The sequence below is a fragment of the Liolophura sinensis genome, chromosome 6 (genome assembly GCF_032854445.1).
Source record: "Liolophura sinensis isolate JHLJ2023 chromosome 6, CUHK_Ljap_v2, whole genome shotgun sequence".
In the NCBI taxonomy this organism is placed as follows: Eukaryota; Metazoa; Mollusca; class Polyplacophora; order Chitonida; family Chitonidae; genus Liolophura; species Liolophura sinensis.
Genome location: NC_088300.1, coordinates 9,143,913 through 9,165,402, shown reverse-complemented (window position 1 = coordinate 9,165,402; position 21,490 = coordinate 9,143,913). Strand labels below are relative to the sequence as shown.

The following is a 21,490-nucleotide window of genomic DNA, read 5'->3' as shown; positions in this document are numbered from 1 at the left end:
GCCTCAGGGTCTGTCTCCTGTCAGAGGTGTTAAAATCATGCTGGGTTGAGGAGAGGGGATAAGTGGCCTCATGGTGTTTCCTGTCAGAGGTGTTAAAATCAGGCTGGGTTGAGGAGAGGGGATAAGTGGCCTCATGGTGTTTCCTGTCAGAGGTGTTAAAATCAGGCTGGGTTGAGGGAGAGAGGTAAGTGGCCTCATGGTGTTTCCTGTCAGAGGTGTTAAAATCAGGCTGGGTTGAGGGAGAGGGGATAAGTGGCCTCATGGTGTTTCCTGTCAGAGGTGTTAAAATCAGGCTGGGTTGAGGGAGAGGGGATAAGTGGCCTCATGGTGTTTCCTGTGAGAAGTGTTAAAATCAGGCTGGGTTGAGGGAGAGGGGATAAGTGGCTTCATGGTGTTTCCTGTCAGAGGTGTTAAAATCATGCTGGGTTGAGGGAGAGGGGATAAGTGGCCTCATGGTATTTTCCTGTGAGAGGTGTTAAAATCAGGCTGGGTTGAGGGAGAGGGGATAAGTGGCCTCATGGTGTTTCCTGTCAGAGGTGTTAAAATTATGTTGGGTTGAGGGAGAGGGGATAAGTGGCCTCATGGTGTTTCCTGTCAGAGGTGTTAAAACCAGGCTGGGTTGAGGGAGAGGGGATAAGCCTCATAGTATTTTCCTGTGAGAGGTGTTAAAATCACGACAGGTTGGAGGAGAGTGCGTCTCCTGTCAGAAGTGCTAACATCAAACTAGGTTGGGGGCATAGGGAATAAGTAGCCTCACAGTGTCTCCTGTTTCCCTCTAGATAAATCCATCTTAATCTGTACTTTTTGTATCTTCTTATTTCTTTGGTGGTTTGCATTGAACGTTGTTTTGGAAATTTGTCTTGCGATTATTGACCTGAAACGTTCATTTTGGCTGATAATTGGTATATGAATATCTGCTGTGACACTTAGGTTCAAATCAAAACTTTTCCCAAAACTTTTCTAACAAGAAAAGGAAGAATTCCTCTGGAAAATCGACAAATCTGATGCCTATTTTACATCAGAGTACCAGTACTCAAAATTTTCTCTTTAGACTAAACAACACCTGAGGAAACGGACTCATTATTTACTGTACAACATTTTCAGACACTTCAATGCAAATGCGAGTCTGCCTGGCTGTGAATGTCTTCATCAAAAACAGGTAAAGAGGTCAATTTGGTTACATAACTTAATTACCAACTGCTAACCAAAAAAGAGAAAAGCCCTAGAAAGCTTAACCAGTTTTAAATTGACAAAATGTCCGACATGAAGATGTATGCTCTGTACTCACCGTGGTTTTGCGTTTTAAGGACTTCATCACAGAGCCAGTGTATCCCCGGATGTGCTCATTGAAGTTCTCCTCCGCATACTCCAGCATATCACAGGGCTCCACTTCCATAGTCCCGCTGATAGGGCGTGCTGCTGGGCTGGAATTGACGACCTCTGGATTGTGAGGCTTCGTGGCTTCAAGGCTGGTATCAGCATCACCGGACTGTGGTATCACAGCATGAGCGGGGTCAGCGCTCACCACATGGGGAGTCAGAGGGTGGGGGGTCTTGCCTGAGGGGGACTCCAGGGACTGTATAGGGGACGGAGGGGAGCAGGAACACGTGAGCGAGCTCAGGTCTTCAACTGCCATCATTCCATTGTTAAGGATGGATGTTACAGGTAAAGTGGGTGGTGGGAGAGGGGGGTAAGGGCGGGGCATGAGGGGGTGGGGGTGGAATCACAACCTTCTCTCCTGATACTGTTACTTCAACAAGAACATGTTGGGGGGGTGGTGGAGGCATGACCATTTCATCTTTACCATCCTCTTCCTCCCCGTCCAGCATAGATGGAGGAGGAGGTGGTGGCAGGTCGAGACTGTTAGTAGAGGCCCTGTTCTGGACAGGTGGGTGGGGCGTTGTCAGCTCCTGACTTGGGGATGGTGGAGGGGGGAAGGGCACAGTACTGTCCACGGTTTCCCCCGGCACCACTTCTCCGTCAATCTGCTCAGTGCCACCCTCAGACATCTTTCTTACAAGGCCTGAACTGTTCTGTACAGGCAAAAACAAGAATACACATTTATGTTAAAAGCAATGCTGACAAACATTTACTGGTGCAAACAGTTATTTATGATAGTTCTATCTTGTTTACCTGGCACGCCAATGTCCTACAATGCTGTCAAAAACATATCCACAGACAATGAGATGATCCACATCAAATAAACTGGAGAGTTCATTCAGCAGAGCCACACCAATTAACAGGCACATCTACGGCTTGTCCTCTAGGCTATATGATCAATGAAATCTCCACGGGATCGGCGGAAAGTTCGCTTTCCTGATCTTAGCCCCGCCAATCAAAAGGAAGGCGATTCTTGCGTGAACACCAACAAAGAGTCATATTTGCTTATCTCACTTGATCGACGCCTAAGATTCATGGAGCCACGTCTTCCAAAGAAACACGACAGATGCCAGGGCATTTAGAGAGACAGCGCTGTGCATCCGTAAAAAGCCATTAAGAAACATGGAGCGGAATTGAGCCATGAAGAAAGCTGCCTGTGAAGTCATCAGACATCAAATCAATAGAGCCTGCACGTGTTAGCGATACCTTCCGTGACAGCTAGTTACACTGTGGGTCAACAAGCTCAAGGGAACGTCCCCAAGGCTAAACACTGTGCTCCGCAGAAAGCAACAGTTACATGCTTGCTGTCGCTGTCAAATCAACCGTTAACAACCACTCGCACCTCGTCAGCGAAATACAAAAACAATGTGCTTACCAGTGACAATTAGTAAACCTATACATGACCTTGGGCTTCCACACGAAGAGCTTGTGTTACCATTAATAAGGTATATGACCCATAAATACATGATAGTCCATTAAAAGGTAGATAGAAGAGTAGTAAATAAATGATGAAGTTGACAGGGATAACAACATATGTGGTCTCTCCTTTTTCAAATTGCCTAATTTATAATAAATTGACTGAGCTTAGTTTGCAAATAATGTATGTTACATCTGCAAACAATGAATATTACAGCTCCAAACAATTATGTATATTACATTTTCAAACAATGTACAGGACTGTTTTACATGTATGTGCAATCGTTTCTTTTACTGTGGCCATACATTACTGTAATAACATTTAACATTTAAGGAAATAAACAACTTTAAACACAAATAAAAACATAGCAATATATTCTTTTAGTTAATGTTTGTTTAATCTTTTCTGTGAAAATAATTCTGACGTTAAAGCCTATGCACAGGTTTTCCTGTCTTTACATGATCATAATGTTGTTAAACACAACATGTGAAACATATATTTACAATAACAACTATTTAGACTTTGGAAATAATTTATAATTTTACAATCACACCCAGACAACACACTTATTTTACTTACCAAAATGCACAAAGTAATATGTCTTTTTTAACACTGCTTGAAGCTTTTCTGTATAAAACTGACAAGAATACTTTAGCTGTTTATTAGTTTGTGTTTACCTCCAGAAGTAAGTCAAGGCCATCAAACTCCTCATAGATGACCCTGAGGGCCTCTTCCTTCTCCACATCCCGCAGGGCCTCTGGAGACTTGCTGTCCAGGGCGTCCAGGAAGTTGAACATCTCATCCAAATCCAGCGAGGACGGTGTCACGTCAATATGATGATGTTCCCACATGGACTCGATCGTCTTGGTCAGTGATTCCAATGCAGCTTGCGACTCCCTGATGACCAGGGAGAAAAAAATCAGCGCAAACAAATGTCATTACAGCAGATGACAGAAATGTGGGGAATCTAACCAGGCAAATATTGACCCTAAGACCAATCAGTGGCAGACCAGAAATCACATTCTTGTTCAACAATATTGAACAGAATGCAGAGGAACTTGACAGGCTTAGACCAAAAATAGACAAAAAGGATCGAGGCAAAGCACATCTGAATTAGACTTATTGAAGTGCTCAAAGACGCATGAGTACTGACACCTTTGATGCGGTGGCTAAAGGGTTTAATGAGACCTCACAGCGTTTTTGTTACCTTACTAGATTACATTCCTGTCTGTAAAGTATAAATATGTTCTGGTCTTAACCCGCCATGCCAAAGTCCTACTATATCAAGGGTAAGTCCAAAGGAAAAAAGGTTTGTGCTAAGTCAAAATATTGATTGCAGACTTAGTTCTAAAATTCTTGTTATTTTAGCTAGTATGTATTTCTCATACATTACAGCTCATGCTGGCTTCCTGTCTGGTCCAACATAAGCTGTATGTGAGAAGATCTGCCAGCAACCTGAACATGATCAGGGGTATCCCTCACAATCTGCCGCCACTGTATCAGCGAAATATTCTTTAGTATGACATAAAACACGAATCAAAAATAATAATAAAATACTCAATAAGTTGCATTTTCCCTTGTAAACAACTTTCAAATGTTATTCAAAAATCTCAACTCTCATTTCGTTTGCATAAAGTCTGTTACCATTTCCTTCAAACCTAGATTGTCAAGAATGTATTACTCACTGGATTACCAGTGCAAATGTACAAATTCATGGGTTTTTTTTCCCTTGTTTTTATTTCTCTCCATTTTCATTTCTGCATAAAGGCTCACTTGAGAATTCTGAGGACGAGAAGCAGAAATTTGTAGAATATATAATGTAATATGCACTCATTCTCACAATTTACCTGAAGACAATGAAATGTCTTCTTTACTGAATCTTGACTACAAACATAAGGAAAATGGGCACGGCAGTGCATGGGTGACACAGGTAATGTGCATGAAGACATCCCAGAAGCCGACCACAAAAGCCGTGTAAAGTTTGTTTCTATGAAGACTACCTCCTTGTGACATTCTAAAAAGATGTCACATATGAGTTTACCTCCTACCGTCTTGTGAGCAGTAGTGATATAAACTGGCGGACACATAAGTTTACCTATCAGGTGTGGTGATTGTGATACCTGTCTATGTGATTGCGCTTACCTGTGTGTAGCTACAAGGTGAGCATGCATGTGCAACTGTCTCACCTAACTTGTGAACAGAAATGGTGTATTTGAGTAGGTATGAACATGCAATCCCATTGGAATAATTCTCCTGTGCAGAAAGCATTTTCTCAAACAATGACATCTGTGTACATCAACAGTTGCTGACTGTCTCAGGTTGATCTGATTTAATGCATACACCAGATGTACAGGCAAGGGTATCAAAAGTGTATAATATTTTAATTCAGTCTTTGAATATTTACAGACAATCTCTTCATGCAGAAACTAAACAGTAGATTCAATCCTTACTAACACGTGGGATGTGGCCTTGAATTTGGCATCAAAACTGCCTTTGATCAAAATCTTGACAGCCCATTCATTTTCAGAAGACGGTCCCCACGTTAACTAAATCAGAAAAAATCATTTTTGGCGGCATTTCTCCACAAATGAGCAAAATATGCTATCAATGAAAGCATATCTGATCTTAATCTATGCTTTTCATGGCTACTGAGGTGAGATTTAACACGTTTTTTATTGTCAATCAATCAATATAAGAAAGGTAAAGTACATGGAGGTCAGCTTGCCTGATGATAGCCATTAACAAGCTAAACGGCAGAGCCATTATATTCACCTTGAGCCTCTCTCATAACCCATTAGCCAGTCCATCAGCTGTCATCAGAGTTTTTCCAAAGCCATGGATTAGCGGATTGCTTTATTCAAGAAAATTCTGGAAAATAGGTTTTCTTGGAAGAAATCTAGCTCCATTAATGGCCCTGTTTATTGCTTGCCTTTTGCTCAGTCGCTAGGTAGACAAGCTATTTCCGTTGGTGCGTCTCTTAACATTACCTCACATAAACTGTCCCCTACTTCATTAATCCTCACTCAAACACTGTGCTACACATATTGGCCCTTCTTTAAACCCCAATTTCACAGTGAAAAACACACTTTCATCAAAACAAAACAAACAAAAAAATTATGGAAGATACAATACCAGGGAAAAACACAGCTTCTGTGTTCATTATTTTGTAAATATTTCAGGAGTTTACAAAATTTGGGGAAGATTTGGATCATAAACTATAGTTTAACTGGACACATAGCAGATGGGGAAGACGACGTATCCTCTCCAGAAACTACAATGTGTCCTATCAAGAGGATAATAAAGGCTTCAAGTGAACTCAGTGCTCTTGAATATTTCACTGTTGGTCACGATTTACATTGCAGTGCTCAAGAGTTTCTCACATTACTAAGATGCTATACGGCACATGTTAAACAGTCTTGCTGAAGAAAGTTTTAGAAATAAAGTGTAGAAGTACGTGCAAAAATTCTCCATTACAGACAACACATGATATAATAAAGCTGTCATTTAATACATGCTTGGTACATGGAAAGTCAGCGAAGTTCTTACAGTTGATCATAACCCAGAAAATGCAAGGGCAACTAACGAAAGAAGTATTGTCAATTGGTTCACTGCCAACTAAACCATGTAATAAATTCAATTCTGCATTGTTATGTAAGCATATTTAAGTCAAATAATTTATTTCATCTCAGAAATAGGTCAAATGCCTTGAACAGGATTTCCGAGAGATTTCCGCGTTGCCAAGACGAAAGGTAAATTTAATAGCTCTGCTTAATGTTATACTGACTTAATTTCTGCGACCCTTATCTCGTGGCTATACTGGTGTTCAGGGAAAAATCAATCTCTGAGGGCTTACAATGGTCTCTCCGGGGGACAGAGAAGTATGCTGGAAGGTTAGGGGATATTGACTACATCAGCCGCTGATTATTAAACCGTGCGACACCTGATGCTTCGTTTGATTAGGAACCACCAAATCAGTGTGTGGCACCTCAGACAAACTGTGACCAGGAATGCCACCTTAGCTGTCTCGCAATGGCTTTGCCTCAAATTCGTCAGTATATCCTGATTTATATATCTTACATGTGCACTCTTCAAACCTAACCTTTATCACATTAAAAGGGAAAAGCAAATGGCTTCATGCATAGATTTATGAGATGATAATTTTGATATCTACAGTGCTTGATTACAGTTATCTGTTTGCTGATGACATCCGTTTTTTACTGAAAACGACTCTTGAGCAAGACCAACTCTGAGAAAACAATTTGCTTCCTTCTTTAACACAGTACTACCATTAAATTTGATAACCAAAGCTTAGAAAAAAATCTTTCCTAATATGCTGTTAAATGAAGTTTACTTCCAACAAATTTATAATATTATACTAAATTTCAAACATGATTGTATCAGTTTTTCAAGCTGCTTTAATAATAAGATTATAAATAAGGCTTTAATCATCACCATGACTACATTTCATTCAAACCTGCAGAGTAAGTACAGGGTTCTTTGAGTTAGAGTATACATTTAGCATCAGGTCAGAGCTTATTTTTTCCATGAAGATTTGAGTATAATTTAGGAAACATCTGTTTAGAGTCAAAGTACACCCCAGGCAATTCCAGCAGTAGCTACACAAACTTAATCATTGGTTTTCCTCTATCAGATCCTGAACATCTCACATCATAGTCTCTTACAATTTCCACTGAAAATCTATGTGGATTAAATTTGACAACTCACATAAGCCCACCACCATTATTCCTTAAACATATATTTTATTATTTCTCCAAAGTTGCATTTAGTTTCCATAAATGTAATCATCTGGCTTTGCTGTCTACAGTTTGCTGTATAAAGCTTCGAGATCAAGGCTCCTGCAGATGTTATCAAAATGCAAAGTGAGATAATATGAAGATCAGATGTCCAGGATGTACAGTAACATGTTAATGAGTACTTCACGAAGTTCCCATTGCTGTTCACTAAACAACTAGCACTTGAGACTAAATATTATAGAGCAAGAAATGGTTAGGCTGCGAAGGTGTTCACAGCAATTATATCGGCATTCTCAGAAGATCATGGACTATAGTTCGCACTAGGAAGGCAATATTCTCCCAGAGATGTTCAGGAGTTCTACACCACAATCTCTAGAATACTCCATCAGTATTGGTTAATGGCTAACAACAACCCTCAGCTTTATAGCTATTACAGCAATTTGTCTGTATTATTGGCCTCCCAACAGCCTGACAGGGAAAAAGCTGCCAAAGATGAATGATTGTTAAGTGATCATTACATGCTTGACCACTGTGAAGCTCTACATGAAAGAAATTAAGGCATTAAAGAAAATTTCAGCTATAGCATGTAATTACATCCAGTCAATTCTACTTGTCCACAAGTATGATTCTGCTAAATGGCCCTGAAGTTTCTTCAACAGTCAAACTTGACATTGCTTGAAGTAATTACTTCTCTCATCTCCCAACAAGACTTCTAGAGGCTAGATTTCAACCACCATTTTATCCATCTTAACAATGACTAACATCCGCTAGCAGGACTCAGGCACTTTTTCATTGATGCCAAATGTTCCTTTCCCAGTTCATCATAAAGTCACACTAATGGCAGAACAATTAACATTATAGTACATCAACAAATATTCTAGGCCTTGTGCTGCCATTAATTTTTGACGTAATATACCAAATTACACAATCCACAAATAGGATTCTGCTAAATCACACTAAAGTTTCATCAATGGTCAAACTGACTAAGAGCTACTGTGTAAAACTCTGTTATCTTATCAGCAGCCCAATGACAAGGTCCATCCAATAAAGAGAAATGAGGAATGTTCAAGGTCATGTGTGCCGTGCATGGGACAGTTTGACCTACATGGGACAGTTTGACCTACATGGGACAGTCTGACCTACATGGGACAGTTTGACCTACATCTTGTGTTCGTAATAACGATCACAACTGGGCTTCACAGTTTCCTAATTATGCATTACATGTGCTGACAATACACATTCAAATGTGAAATGTGTCCAAGTACAAACTTTTCAGTATCAAAAAGTAAGCATTGTAAAGAGTTAATTTTAAATATTGATGTAAGTCAGAAGCCACTTTGAGGAATCAGCCCCAAGATATTCAATAAGCACCCACATATTTGATTCATAACAGTGAAGTGCGACTGAGAATATTACCAAAAGATGCTCAGATGCAAAGGAGAATATTCCCCAGAGAGACTTATATGATTTTGCCTACAAACAGCACACCAAAATTCACACCTTCAACTGGGGTCACATGGCATAGAGCCATATGTAATCATTTGTCCCTTCCACAAGAGTTACTGCGGCTTTGAAATCCTCCAATTGGTTCCTTTACCACTTGAACAAAGGCACTTTACCCACAAATTATAGATTTACATGTATGCAAGCCAAATGTGTTCTACACCAGCCTGATGGTATTAAAAAGGTCTTGCACCCGTCTACCAGCAGCGCAGAAACTGTTGGACCTTCGCGACTAATCATGTGTGCAAAGGCTTCAGAGATTTATTGGACTTTGGTGGAAGCAATGTTGTTGATATATTGATTCCTCAGAGAATTCTGTATATTTGCTTCAGCAATGTCTTTAAACTATTTCCTGTCATCGGTACAAGACTATTTGCCCACAAACCTAAAGGCAACATTATGGAAATAGATGCATGGTCAGGACTGTAAATTTGTATTCATGGACGTTATAGTTAAGGCAAAACCAGTCTTATTCTAGGCTTTGTATGTACATGCAGAATATTATGGTAAAAAAAAATCCAAACTAATATAATAAAAGATTAAAAATTTGCCCTATTCTAAAAAACATCCTAAGTGTTCTTTGTATTCAATGACAAAGAACTACATTCATTTTCTTTTGGCATGCTAATTCACACTGAATGAGTACAAGTTTCCACACGCTACTTTTCTCTGAATTTCTGATTTTTGGATCAGACAAATCACATCAAAGATCTTACCAGGCATCCTATCTTTTAATATTCTAAAAATAATACATGTACATACATTATGAACACCACTTTTCAGAAAAAGATGCCAACAAGAATTTGAACAGAAATGGGATGGCCTGAAAAGAAATAGTAACAAAGTGAGGAAATCTACAGTTACCAGAAGCAGGAACAATTAAATCAAACACCAAATGAAAACAAGCCATAGCATCAAAGTTCAATTACAAATTGGAGAAATCAGTGGTAATGAACGCCAAATATAAATAACCAATAACAATAAATAAGAACATAAAATGAAACTGTTAACAGCAATAAAATCATGCAACTTCAAATGAAAAGTATTAACAATGACTGTGATCTTCAAATATAAATTGGGAGCAATGAATTGGACTTCAAATGAAAAGAGAAATATGTAGCTACCTGCAAGTACACAGGATAAATGACGAATAACTTTCTCGGAGTAAATAGCCTGTGACATAGAGACAAGTGGGGCCTCCGTGGCTCAGTCGGTTAGCGCGCTAGCGCAGCGTAATGACCCAGGAGCCTCTCACCAATGCAGTCGCTGTGAGTTCAAGTCCGGCTCATGCTGGATTCCTCTCCGGCCGTAAGTGGGAAGGTCTGTCAGCAACCTGCGGATGGTCGTGGGTTTCCCCCCGGGCTGTGCCCAGTTTCCACCCACCATAATGCTGGCCATAATACGTATAAGTGAAATATTCTTGAGTATGGCGTAAAACACCAATCAAAAAAAAAAAACAAAAAAAAAAAACCATAGAGACAGGTGGTAGTATTGAACTGAACTCTTTCTTTGGAAATTGAACATGACATAGAATGTATATACACAAACCATCAACAACTTACTTATCTGATACTGATAATAAGATACTTATTTCACTGATATGAAGACTGTTAGGTGTATGGCATACCCGACAGAAACCATCACACCTTTCTACCAGATTCTGTAAATCTACAAACCACCCCTAAAACTACTACATATAGACAGAGAGGGTGACTAAATCCAAACTACCCCTTACAGACAATAAGATATATTTTGGAAATGCCTATTTCTACATGTGTATATGTACATGATATAGCAGCTTTATAATGGAGTGGTGGTGTGGCAGAGATCACCACAGCACACTTCGCATTATACACGGGTATATGTACATGATATAACACATTTATAATGGAGTGGTGGTGTGGCAGAGATCACCACAGCACACTTCGCATTATACACGTGTATATGTACATGATATAGCACATTTATAATGGAGTGGTGGTGTGGCAGAGATCACCACAGCACACTTCGCATTATACACGTGTATATGTACATGATACAGCACATTTATAATGGAGTGGTGGTGTGCAGAGATCACCACAGCACACTTCGCATTATACGCAGGACAACAATATAACAGCACAGATTAGGTCTAAAATATTCCTTTTCTAATTCCGAGCTTCTGAGACAAATGGAATGATATGCAATGTAATGACCAGAAAAACCCTACAGCAGACACATGTGTATGCAGCAAGTGAATTTGCCATGCAAATACAGCAGCTAATCAGGCAAGGCAGATTCAGCTTTTAACATAGACAACTGCCAAAGCCACGAGACATGAGAAACACTGAATCTCAGTCAAAGACTCAGTTCAAGAAACTATTCTGACTGTGTATGTCATTGATATATAACTATTCTGCCACATGGAGAATAACTAGATAGAACAGACAAAAAGCGACAACACTCCATGTACAAAAAAAAACAGACATACATCTAGTGATGAGAAAGAAGTCCTGTATTGAAACAAACATATGAGCAGTGAAGGAAGCTGAGACACTGACGTAGTAGATTCTGGTCCCAATGGCTGTGAGACACAGACTAGAGTAACTACAGATGGCTTTAGAGAAGAAGCGTATCTGAATGCTGATGGAGATGACAATGACAATGGCCATCACTGAACAAACGTCAAACTGCAATCATGGAGTAAGCCAAGAAAGCACAAACTTCCACGACACAGGTCCATGAGATCAGAGAACATCGTAACGTCAAAGACAAAAGAATGCAACAAAATGGACAATGTTCAACAAGATGTTCCTACAGTGAAACATTATGGTAGGCTAAATGTAAAACGTAGCTTACTGCAAGAGATATGTGTATGATACATGCACAGTTCAACATGAAGGAGTGGTCTATCAGAGTGGCAAAGACAAAAATCGTATTAGAGACACTGGGCGTGTAGAGTTTGACACAAACACAAACTATGTGTGTTAACAGAAATTCCACTTACCCTGTTTGAGATCGCCTTATAAGGGCTCTTAAAACATTAGGATCAAACTTCTCAGGAAGATTTGATCTGGTAAAAAAACAAATTCCCCTCATTTTTAGGGATACGTAGCAAACAATAAGAGACTCCAGAACATAGTAATTTAATGATAATAAAAATGATAGGTGAAAATGAAATCTTTAAAGAAACCTTGCTTATTTTTGCTCAGATGAAAAGAGCAAAAGAACAAACAGACAAAAAAGTAAGGTGAAAAGAGTTAAATAAAATGTGATTTACAATAAATGAGTATGGTAAAATGAAATCAATAAGTTTAAATCTGTATGAACCATTACCATTCATGAAGCAATAAAGATGTACAATAAAGGCACCTGACTGACAATAACAAATGACAAGGCAGTATGACGAGAAGCCGCATTTTCCACACAACATCTAAACACAGAAGTTCAACGTCCACCCAGATGGATGAGCAGACCGATTTCCAGAGAAGAGGAGAGTTGAGAAGGTGAGACATTATCTGGAGAACACTTACCTAACTTGGCTTATGAGGGCTTTTAATACGTTATGATGAGAGCGCTGAGAAAGCCTTAGTCTAACAAAAACAAAATGCTTAAGACATTCACTATCAGGTATAATATGTTCACTTTAACACCAAAATCAAAAGACTCTTAAAATGATGAGTACTGTCTGTAATAAACAAAAGATTGAAATTAAAACACATGATGAAATTATTTCATAAGACATAACAAATGTGCACATACACTGTTCAAATCATATATGTACTGGGCAAAATAAAAACTAAGTTTCAAGCACATTTATAATAATTTATACTGCCCATTCCTCTCTTGTACGTTTCCAGTCAGTGATTCTGGTTTCATCATTTTCAATGTTTAATCACATTTCTGGTGATCATTAGAAAATGATTTGATTAAATGTAAAATAAGTTGCATATGGTTAAGAAAGACCTGTAATGTATGTCATGAAATGCCCACAAAAAGTTAGCAGTCACAGTGGAGGATGGTATAAATATTTCCACGTAGGTCACATACAGTAACATGTACAACGATGTGATATAACCAGGATATCACAGTGGAGGATGGTATAATATTTCCACGTAGGTCACATACAGTAACATGTACAACGATGTGATATAACCAGGATATCACAGTGGAGGATGGTATAAATATTTCCACGTAGGTCACATACAGTAACATGTACAACGATGTGATATAACCAGAATATCATTCATAATACCCCAAACCATTAATCACAGTCTACTTTGTGAAAAAAGTTTCACTTAAAGGGCATATCAACAGCTCTGGCTTTAGTAGGGAATAAAAGGCAAAGAAACTGTAGACCGGAAACCACAGAGATTCAAACTTTTTGGAGAAGAAGGGTCATAGCCTGGCCAACATCCGGAGAACAAGCTTTGCTCCCCGGTAATAAGATGAGTTATTTCATCTTAAAACAAACACTCCACAGTTTCCCATTGATTTTCCAATTTCTCAACATGACTTTCTGGATGGCACATTATCAGGTTGGGGCCACTGTGTGTGTGCCTTTGGTCTTCTTTCACAACACAGTCATGGTTTGCACAGGCATTAATGACCAGTTCCCCATGTTTACTTTGGCCAGTTTTCCAAGAAATCCTAACACGGAGGGGTCATTAAGAGACATGACCACAAAACTAAAGGCCATTTTGCATTAACGACACTTCACACGCTTCAGTCAACAATGATCAAGAGGCCAGAAAAGGCCAAAATGGCAGAGATGACGGAATATTCCACTACAATGGTTGGTTTACGACAAAAGTTTTTATTTGTTGTTTTCAAACAATGTTCCCTGTGAAATCATTTTACACCAATCAGAATCAATCAGAGGTTACACTGAGACCAAACTCAGTGTCAAATGATGACATCTATGGATATAGATGTGGGAGTAATGAAACTGGACAAAAACCATGAGACAATAATGTTATTGGAGGAAAAGAATGATGGTGCTCCTGTGCTCTCTGTTAATAGCTGTTTTTGAGAGGGGCAGGAGAGGAGTGGTTGAGGAGTGACAGAATGGTTACTGGGTATAAGCCAGTACTTACTTTTTCCAAGGAACTCAGTGCATACATGTATATAAATATACAGGAGTTACGTTTCTCACTGTATACATTGATATTCAGATATAATGTAAATAAGCTTCTAACGTCTTATGCAGAATAATCTTGTATTGCATGTACCATGATTCAGTCTGACCACTGATTAATGCTGATGAGATGAACACAGGTCACCTCAAAGGCAAACATTTCTCGACAAAGAAATTTAATGTATATGTATAGACTAAGAAAATACAGTGAATTTTGCCTGACATTATAATAACCTGAAGATCAATAGTAAGCTCTTTGCCATCAAAATGATTTTATCTAATTTAACAATTTAGAAGTGCTTTAGTTCAATGCAACAGCAATCAACCATTAAAATCCAAACTGTCAATTATAACGATGGTCAAACCAGTATTACACATTGATGGGTTGAGTGGCCAATAACAAAATCTTGACATGTGTCAAAATTTCTTAAAGTAAAGAAATAAAAAATTTAAATTTATAGATGTGAGAATAAAATAAGAGCACCCAATCACTTAAACGTACATATTGTTCAAACGGATCTGTTAGTTTAGTCCTTATTTTGACTGTACAACATGCTATTTATACGTACAATTCAGCAGTATTTCACTGTAAAATCTCTAAAGCAATGTCAAAATCTTACTTACTTGAGGCTCTCTTCCATGGCCATTTCATTGGCTTCCTCTTTTGTTTTCGTAGTCGTTCTCTCTCCATTTCTTCTTCTCTCAGCCGCTGTCTTCGGCTTTTTTCAGAGCTCGTTCAGTGTGAGCAAGTCGTCTGGCCAACATTCCACGAGCAATATGCCTGAAGTATTAAAAAAAACATAATTGCAACAATGTTACAACAGAAATAACAATTCCATAATGACAACACACGTCAAGAGAATCTGTTAAGTGTAATATTATCCAAATCTTTATGACTACCTAATTGACAAGAACCTGCAGCTCAGAAAGTAAAATGTCATTTCCTAAAAAAACTCTGAAACAAAATGGCCATGATGGACAAATTAAATTTCCAAGAGCTCGTGAAGTGCAAGCGCCGATGTAAATATCATTGGTATGCTTCGATCAGGAGCTCAGTAAAATGCAGAATACAAGCTCTTCTAAGAAATGTCATGCCATTTGAAACCCGCAGGCACCTAAAACCTATTCTTTAGCTACATGTTACATCATCAAGAAATCCCTTGTCTTCCCTAGCTGTAACTTATCATTCAGCTTGATATCACCAGTCCATTTCCGTCAATCATTTGAAATCAAGGACACGTGAAATTACCAAATAATTTTAAGTCCAGAAAAAGAGAATATCAAATCAAAGAGATTCAGTAAGTTTTCAACACCACTGGACACAAGATGCATGTACCGTATAGCCAGCAAGACATATGTTATCTCTTTCTAAGCCAAGTTGCCACAGTATGTCTGAAATATTGTGTTCATACCACCTGTCCTACATAACAGTAAGTTAGAAAAGATAACGTGACACATCTGCCACCACCATTACACCAGATTTGATTTGTGCATAATTCCTTTTATGATATGGATACCATCAAAGATCAACCAGTTTTTCTGCTTTCTGGTAAAATAGAAATACATTTCATTCATCAAAATAAGCTACAAACCAAAGCAATGTTTCAAGAATATTACAAAAACGTTCAAACTATTGTAGGCAAGAAATGGGTCCTAGGTGTATTAAAATGCATATGATATTTGAGGCCAATGGTAACATTACACTACAAGTCATGCTGACATGATGAGCTACATGTAGTGTGAGAGCAACTTATCACAGGTCCATGGCCATTTGATTTCACACACTAAATGTTAACACTAGCACAACCTGTGTGAAATTTCTACCAGGGTGGGGAATAACACCACCAGGAATTAAGTGGAGTCAATGGATTTACAGAAAGAGTGTCAGTAAGTCAGTCTGAGTTAACAGTGACCTGCTTCACATCCAGGACGAAGACTGTTAGCAGCTAGTCTTATAAAGGATGGATCACTGTTCCCTTTAGGAGCGAGATAAGAGTGGAGAACGATGTTCCTGCTGCCAGGAGGGGATCAGCATAAAGCCCCTGTGCCAGAACTCTCATCCCTTCAGCATCAAACACAGGAAGCCATGCCACAGCAAACTGTCCAATCTACAAATGGAAAACCTCACAATATCCAGGAACTGACAGCTGTTAACAAGTCTGTCCCCATGTCTGTCACCTCACAGCAAAACGCAACAAACCACATCCTGAGACATCACATCCACATCAACTAAAGAAAACCCGAAGAACTTGAAGGACACAGAATATTTTCCTTTGTTGGTTCAGAATACCAAAGTAAAAATTTCACATTGACTTTTACAGAAGTCATATTAGAGCAAAATTCCACTAGAAAAAAAATAAGAAATACATTAAATTTTCAATAACAGACAAGAAATGGTCCTGTTTCTGAGGATTTATTTATTTATTTATTTGATTGGTGTTTTACGCCGTACTCAAGAATATTTCACTTATACAACGGCGGCCAGCATTATGGTAGGTGGAAACCGGGCAGAGCCCTGGGGAAACTCACGACCATCTGCAGGTTGCTGGCAGACCTTCTCACGTACGGCTGGAGAGGAAGCCAGCATGAGCCGGACTTGAACTCACAGCGACCGCATTGGTGAGAGGCTCCTGGGTCATTACGCTGCGCTAGCACGCTAACCAACAGAGCCACGGAGGCCCCACTGTTTCTGAGGAAGCCCAAAGTTTAGTCACATAGTGGATATATCAACGTCTTGACTCTTCTGTTTTAATGATATCTGCACACAAACTATGACCTTGTTCACTAATTATCAATAGTCTTGTACACAGGATTTGACTGTGCTTATGAAGATGAGTAATGCCTAAGATCACTCGTCAGCCTAAAGCAAATCGTTCTTAAGTAAAATTTCATCAGAATTCAGCCATTAACTTTCTCTTTGGGCTCAAAAGATTCTTTTTGGTCTTATCAAATTTTGCTTGCAAGTAACGTTTCATGTGAAAAGAAACACAACAGAATTTCAACAGTCACTGTGAACAAACACGAGTGTGTCAAATCAAAACATATAGTGGGAATCAACAGAGAAGTGGTATTCAAATCTAACTCAGTGATGCAAATGAACAGAGAAGTCTGATGTAAATCAACTGAAAATCATGATGTAAATCAACAAAAAAGTATGAACTAAAAAATAATGCTGTGTAAATCAACCAAAAAGTGTGATGCAAACCACCTCACTTTTCTCAAATTTTTATTCACATATGTGCAAGTATATGAAGACAGTTTCACGTATTCACGTAATTAAAAAGTCACATTAAATGGCATACCTGAACAACAATGGCCGCCCTCTTGGTTCTGAGGAAGGCAATGCGATCTCGCATTACACGGAAGTTGGATTGCAGCACAATTGCTGCATGGCGTAAACGAAGGTAGGCTGAAAATTTAAAAAAAAAAATCACTATAGCCTTGATCACAATTTGCTCATTTGTTTCGATAAATTTAAAATCAAGACCATTCAAGATAATTCTGTATCACATAAACAATACACACTCCAAGTGTATATCAAATAATTACAGTACAACTAGAAATCATATTTTAGGACAAATTTTTCCTATATGTTACATAATATTCAAATATTTTATATTTTAATAAAAGTATGCTTTTTAAGTGCTGAAGTTCTTTCACTAGACAAATTACACACAGGTTGACATTTTAAAACCTTAAGACTCCCAACTTGTAAACCGGTTGGGCCATTCTATCAATATACATGGTCCCTCGCAAATGTTTATGAGGGATAAAAAAATGTTGCCTTTCAATAATTTCACACAATTCTCAAGGCAAGCCATTCATCCAAATTTGATGATTTGCAGGTCAGTTTGGTCGCAAGATGTAAGAATGGACCAACACACTGATATACCTGAACACACAAAAGAACTGTCAACCATTCAGGCCAAGGCTATAAGGTTACACTGTTAACTGCCCTTTTATTACATCCTAAAATATAAAGATTTAAAGGAGAAATCTACCAGGGTACATGTGTACATGTATTCCCACCTACACCAGAAAAGCCCTGGAACTAACAGAACAGCAATTCGGCCGTGGCCACTTTATTTTCTTCAGGTGGGAAGTTCATAAATTTCATGCTGAATGCTTCAACTACACTACTGCAGCAGTAAACATAGCAAACAAAAAGTGATTGTAAGATAGGTGTTAAATTCTTGAGCAGTCAAAGTTCTCTTTCCAAGACAAGGTTTTTGCTTTAGCCAAAAACAGAATCCAGGCTTATGACATTAATAAAATTAACAGGTTTGCTAAATGCAGTCAGTGCTGGTGGTGTTAAAACCCCCATCTGTTCTCGTTAATCATGCATCAGGCTCTACCTCTTTAGAAACAGGTGCCAGATTACTGGTCATGATAGCATTAATTTTCTTGTCCTTTCAACTGGATGAACAGCTTGTCACATAAGACTGTATTGCCACTGTGACCACTGTTCCAGTTTAATCTAAGTCAATAGTCCCCCCACATGTGGATGGCAAAATTTCTATTAATCATTTCTACAAGTTTCTGAAGCACATTATTATAACAATAAATATGGACATTTATCAATCTTTTTTCCACAAACACAATCACAATCCACACATTTTCTTTATACGCTCAAATGCTTGCTTCTGTCCTACTTTCCCATTGTCATTGGTATGTGATTTATCCAATGTAACTCATCACGTAATGCAATTCAAATATGATTTACAGGTATCCCCATGGAAACATCCCTAAAGCCATTATCATTACAATATTAAGATCAGAATCTTATTTACACCAGCCATGTTTCCACGTAAACACAGAGAATCTAGTAGACCTTTGGGGATAGAGGCAAAAGAAAAAAGTGGATTACACTGTTTTCCCTAATTAATCAGTGATGAAAAACAACTTAATTCACACAAATGGTCGCACAAGATTCTTGCTAATCTTGAGGTAATGTGATAGATGCAATGCTTGGATAAAAGCTTTCAATCTCACTTGGGCACAAATAACATTACAGACTTAGTGGTCAAGTCAGCACTTTCCTAGCAGACGGTACACATTGCTTCCTAGCCATGGAAACATCACAGGTTTCATGCAGGGCTTGCATCGACCTAACAGTCATGGGCAATTAATCTTTGACAGAAGTCGAGAGCTGATCCTTCCTGAAAGTGAATCCAGCGGGCCTTGGAGAGCAGACTTGGGAGAGGACAGGATTTGGACTTGGGACCATGACAGACTGCGGCCAGTCACTCACAGGACATCCCAGGCAATGGACAGATAATCAGGCTGTTTCCTCATCCACTGTCCAGTCTGATATAATGTCATTTGGGCTGAGATTCGTTTCTTCTCTGTTCTGAAGGGAAGACATCGACCATTAGCCTCCTCTTAATCAGGTAGAGATCCTATGTATCCCTGACAGCTTGGTCACTTTTCACATCACACTGGTCTGTTCACCTCCTCCTGTCTGGTGTGTGCTATTCTGCAGGGCTGCCTATCATGTTTATCATCAACCAACAAATGCTGAGGGAACACCACCAAAAATTCACTTACTTTGACTCTTGATATAAGCAAGTGTAGCAGCAGCTTATCTATATTTATCACTTCAGTTGAACCAAAACAACTGAATGGTCAACTTCAACTCATCTGACTCTAAAGATATCTAATGACCACAAATGCACAGTTAATATATTATTCCATTCCAATAGTTAAATATTGGGAAGAACTTTATTTGTCCTAAGAACTCACCCCCAAAGAGTGCCGTACATTTTTAGAGGCCAAGAAAGGTTATGAAATATATTACTTTTGATGCTGAAACAAAGGACTTTTCCAGTGGAATATCACTGTCCCTTTCGAACATGAAATCTTAAAACACTTTTTTATTAAACACCGATAGGAGAGAAAAAATGGCTCCAAAGAACCGTTTCTGAAGGGCCTCAGCTGTCAGTCCGGAAATTAAGTAGCTTGCAGCACTGATGTCAGTGATGATCCCTGTTTAAAAAAAAGAACCGTGGGTGGACAGACCGAACGGGGGGGGGGGGGGGGGGGGGGGGGGGAGCGGTTGTAGGGGGCACAGAGGGGTCACTAAGCTGGCCCAAAGAAGGCCATGCAGCACCTGTGTACATGTCATCTTCACGGAGTTTCGAGCAAGATCAACGATGATGTAATTTCTGAAAAAATCCGACCCTTGACAGGAAATATGCATAACATAGAGAAGTAATTTAATAGGTTAAAAACACCCCCAAAATCAAATTTTTCAAACAAAAATTCTGGGGTATAATTTTTCTTCATTTGGCAAAGAATCATAATCTTTGTTTTATAGTTCCCTTTCATGTATCCTTTAATAACATCTTTTACTCCATATTAACATCTTGAGTGCACAAGAAAATGTGATCTTGCCAGCATATCTGTCTGCCAGTAGGTTGTCAGTCAAATTTTCGACATCCTATCTCTTAACATGGGCCCATTCACTAACAAAAATGCAGAGAGCAAGACAACATGATTTTTTTGTGGGATGTCATGGCTATTGTGAACATGGGCTTCTTTAAATATGGTTACAGCTGTGGAATACAGGAAAGAAACACAGTCATTATGTAATAGTGAAAACGGCAAAGCACTGGTCAAATCTGTCATTCTGATATCTAACTTCAGATAATGAGAGACAAAACACAAGCAATACCTTGAAACAATATACTACACAAGTAAAAAAGAGCAAATGCAAAGATTCATGAACATTGCAAATTTACTACACGTATAACTGGGTAACCAACTTGCAATGTAACACCCTTCAAACCATTAAAACAGTCATGCAAAGAATGGAAGAAACACTGCCACTGGCCTTAAGGATACACTCACCTTTTCTTTGTCGGAAGCCTTTCCAGGCTTTCTGCACGATGATGGCTGCATTTGTCAACAGTACCTGTAGTTTTTTCCTCCAGTGGCTCAAACACACTGTTCCTAAGAAAGACCTGTGGAGAGAAGATGAACAACACTACGTGTAGAAACCATCACATATAACTGAAACGTCACAGCCTTCCGGTCCGGAAGAAAAACAACTACCTACTGTACTTGTCCACAGAAATGAGTGAGTGGGCAACGAATGTCAGTTTTCCAGCAAAGGGCTGCCAGGGACTGCTTATTAATTTATTCTTTGATCCATAATTTGGTAAACTGTCGGGAGAGGGCTTTATTTCTCCCAAGCACGAGATGGCAGGTAGCTGTAATACTCGTAACCAGCTTTTAATCCAATCTACACTCCAGAGATTTGTCGGAAGCTACCCTAATATGTCGGGAAGTGCTAACTGCTGTTCCTTAACCTGCAGTGTG

General features: G+C 38.9%; 1 protein-coding gene across 1 annotated transcript in view; it reads right to left on the bottom strand.

Moving 5' to 3' along the window:
* Positions 1-21,490, bottom strand: part of LOC135467698 (unconventional myosin-X-like) — a 110,744-nt gene that overhangs the window by 34,249 nt on the left and 55,005 nt on the right. Inside the window, 8 exon segments of the mRNA XM_064745509.1 lie at positions 1,289-1,682; positions 1,684-2,033; positions 3,475-3,694; positions 14,795-14,834; positions 14,837-14,951; positions 17,473-17,579; positions 21,020-21,086; positions 21,088-21,132. Coding sequence (XP_064601579.1) covers positions 1,289-1,682; positions 1,684-2,033; positions 3,475-3,694; positions 14,795-14,834; positions 14,837-14,951; positions 17,473-17,579; positions 21,020-21,086; positions 21,088-21,132 — 1,338 coding nt within the window.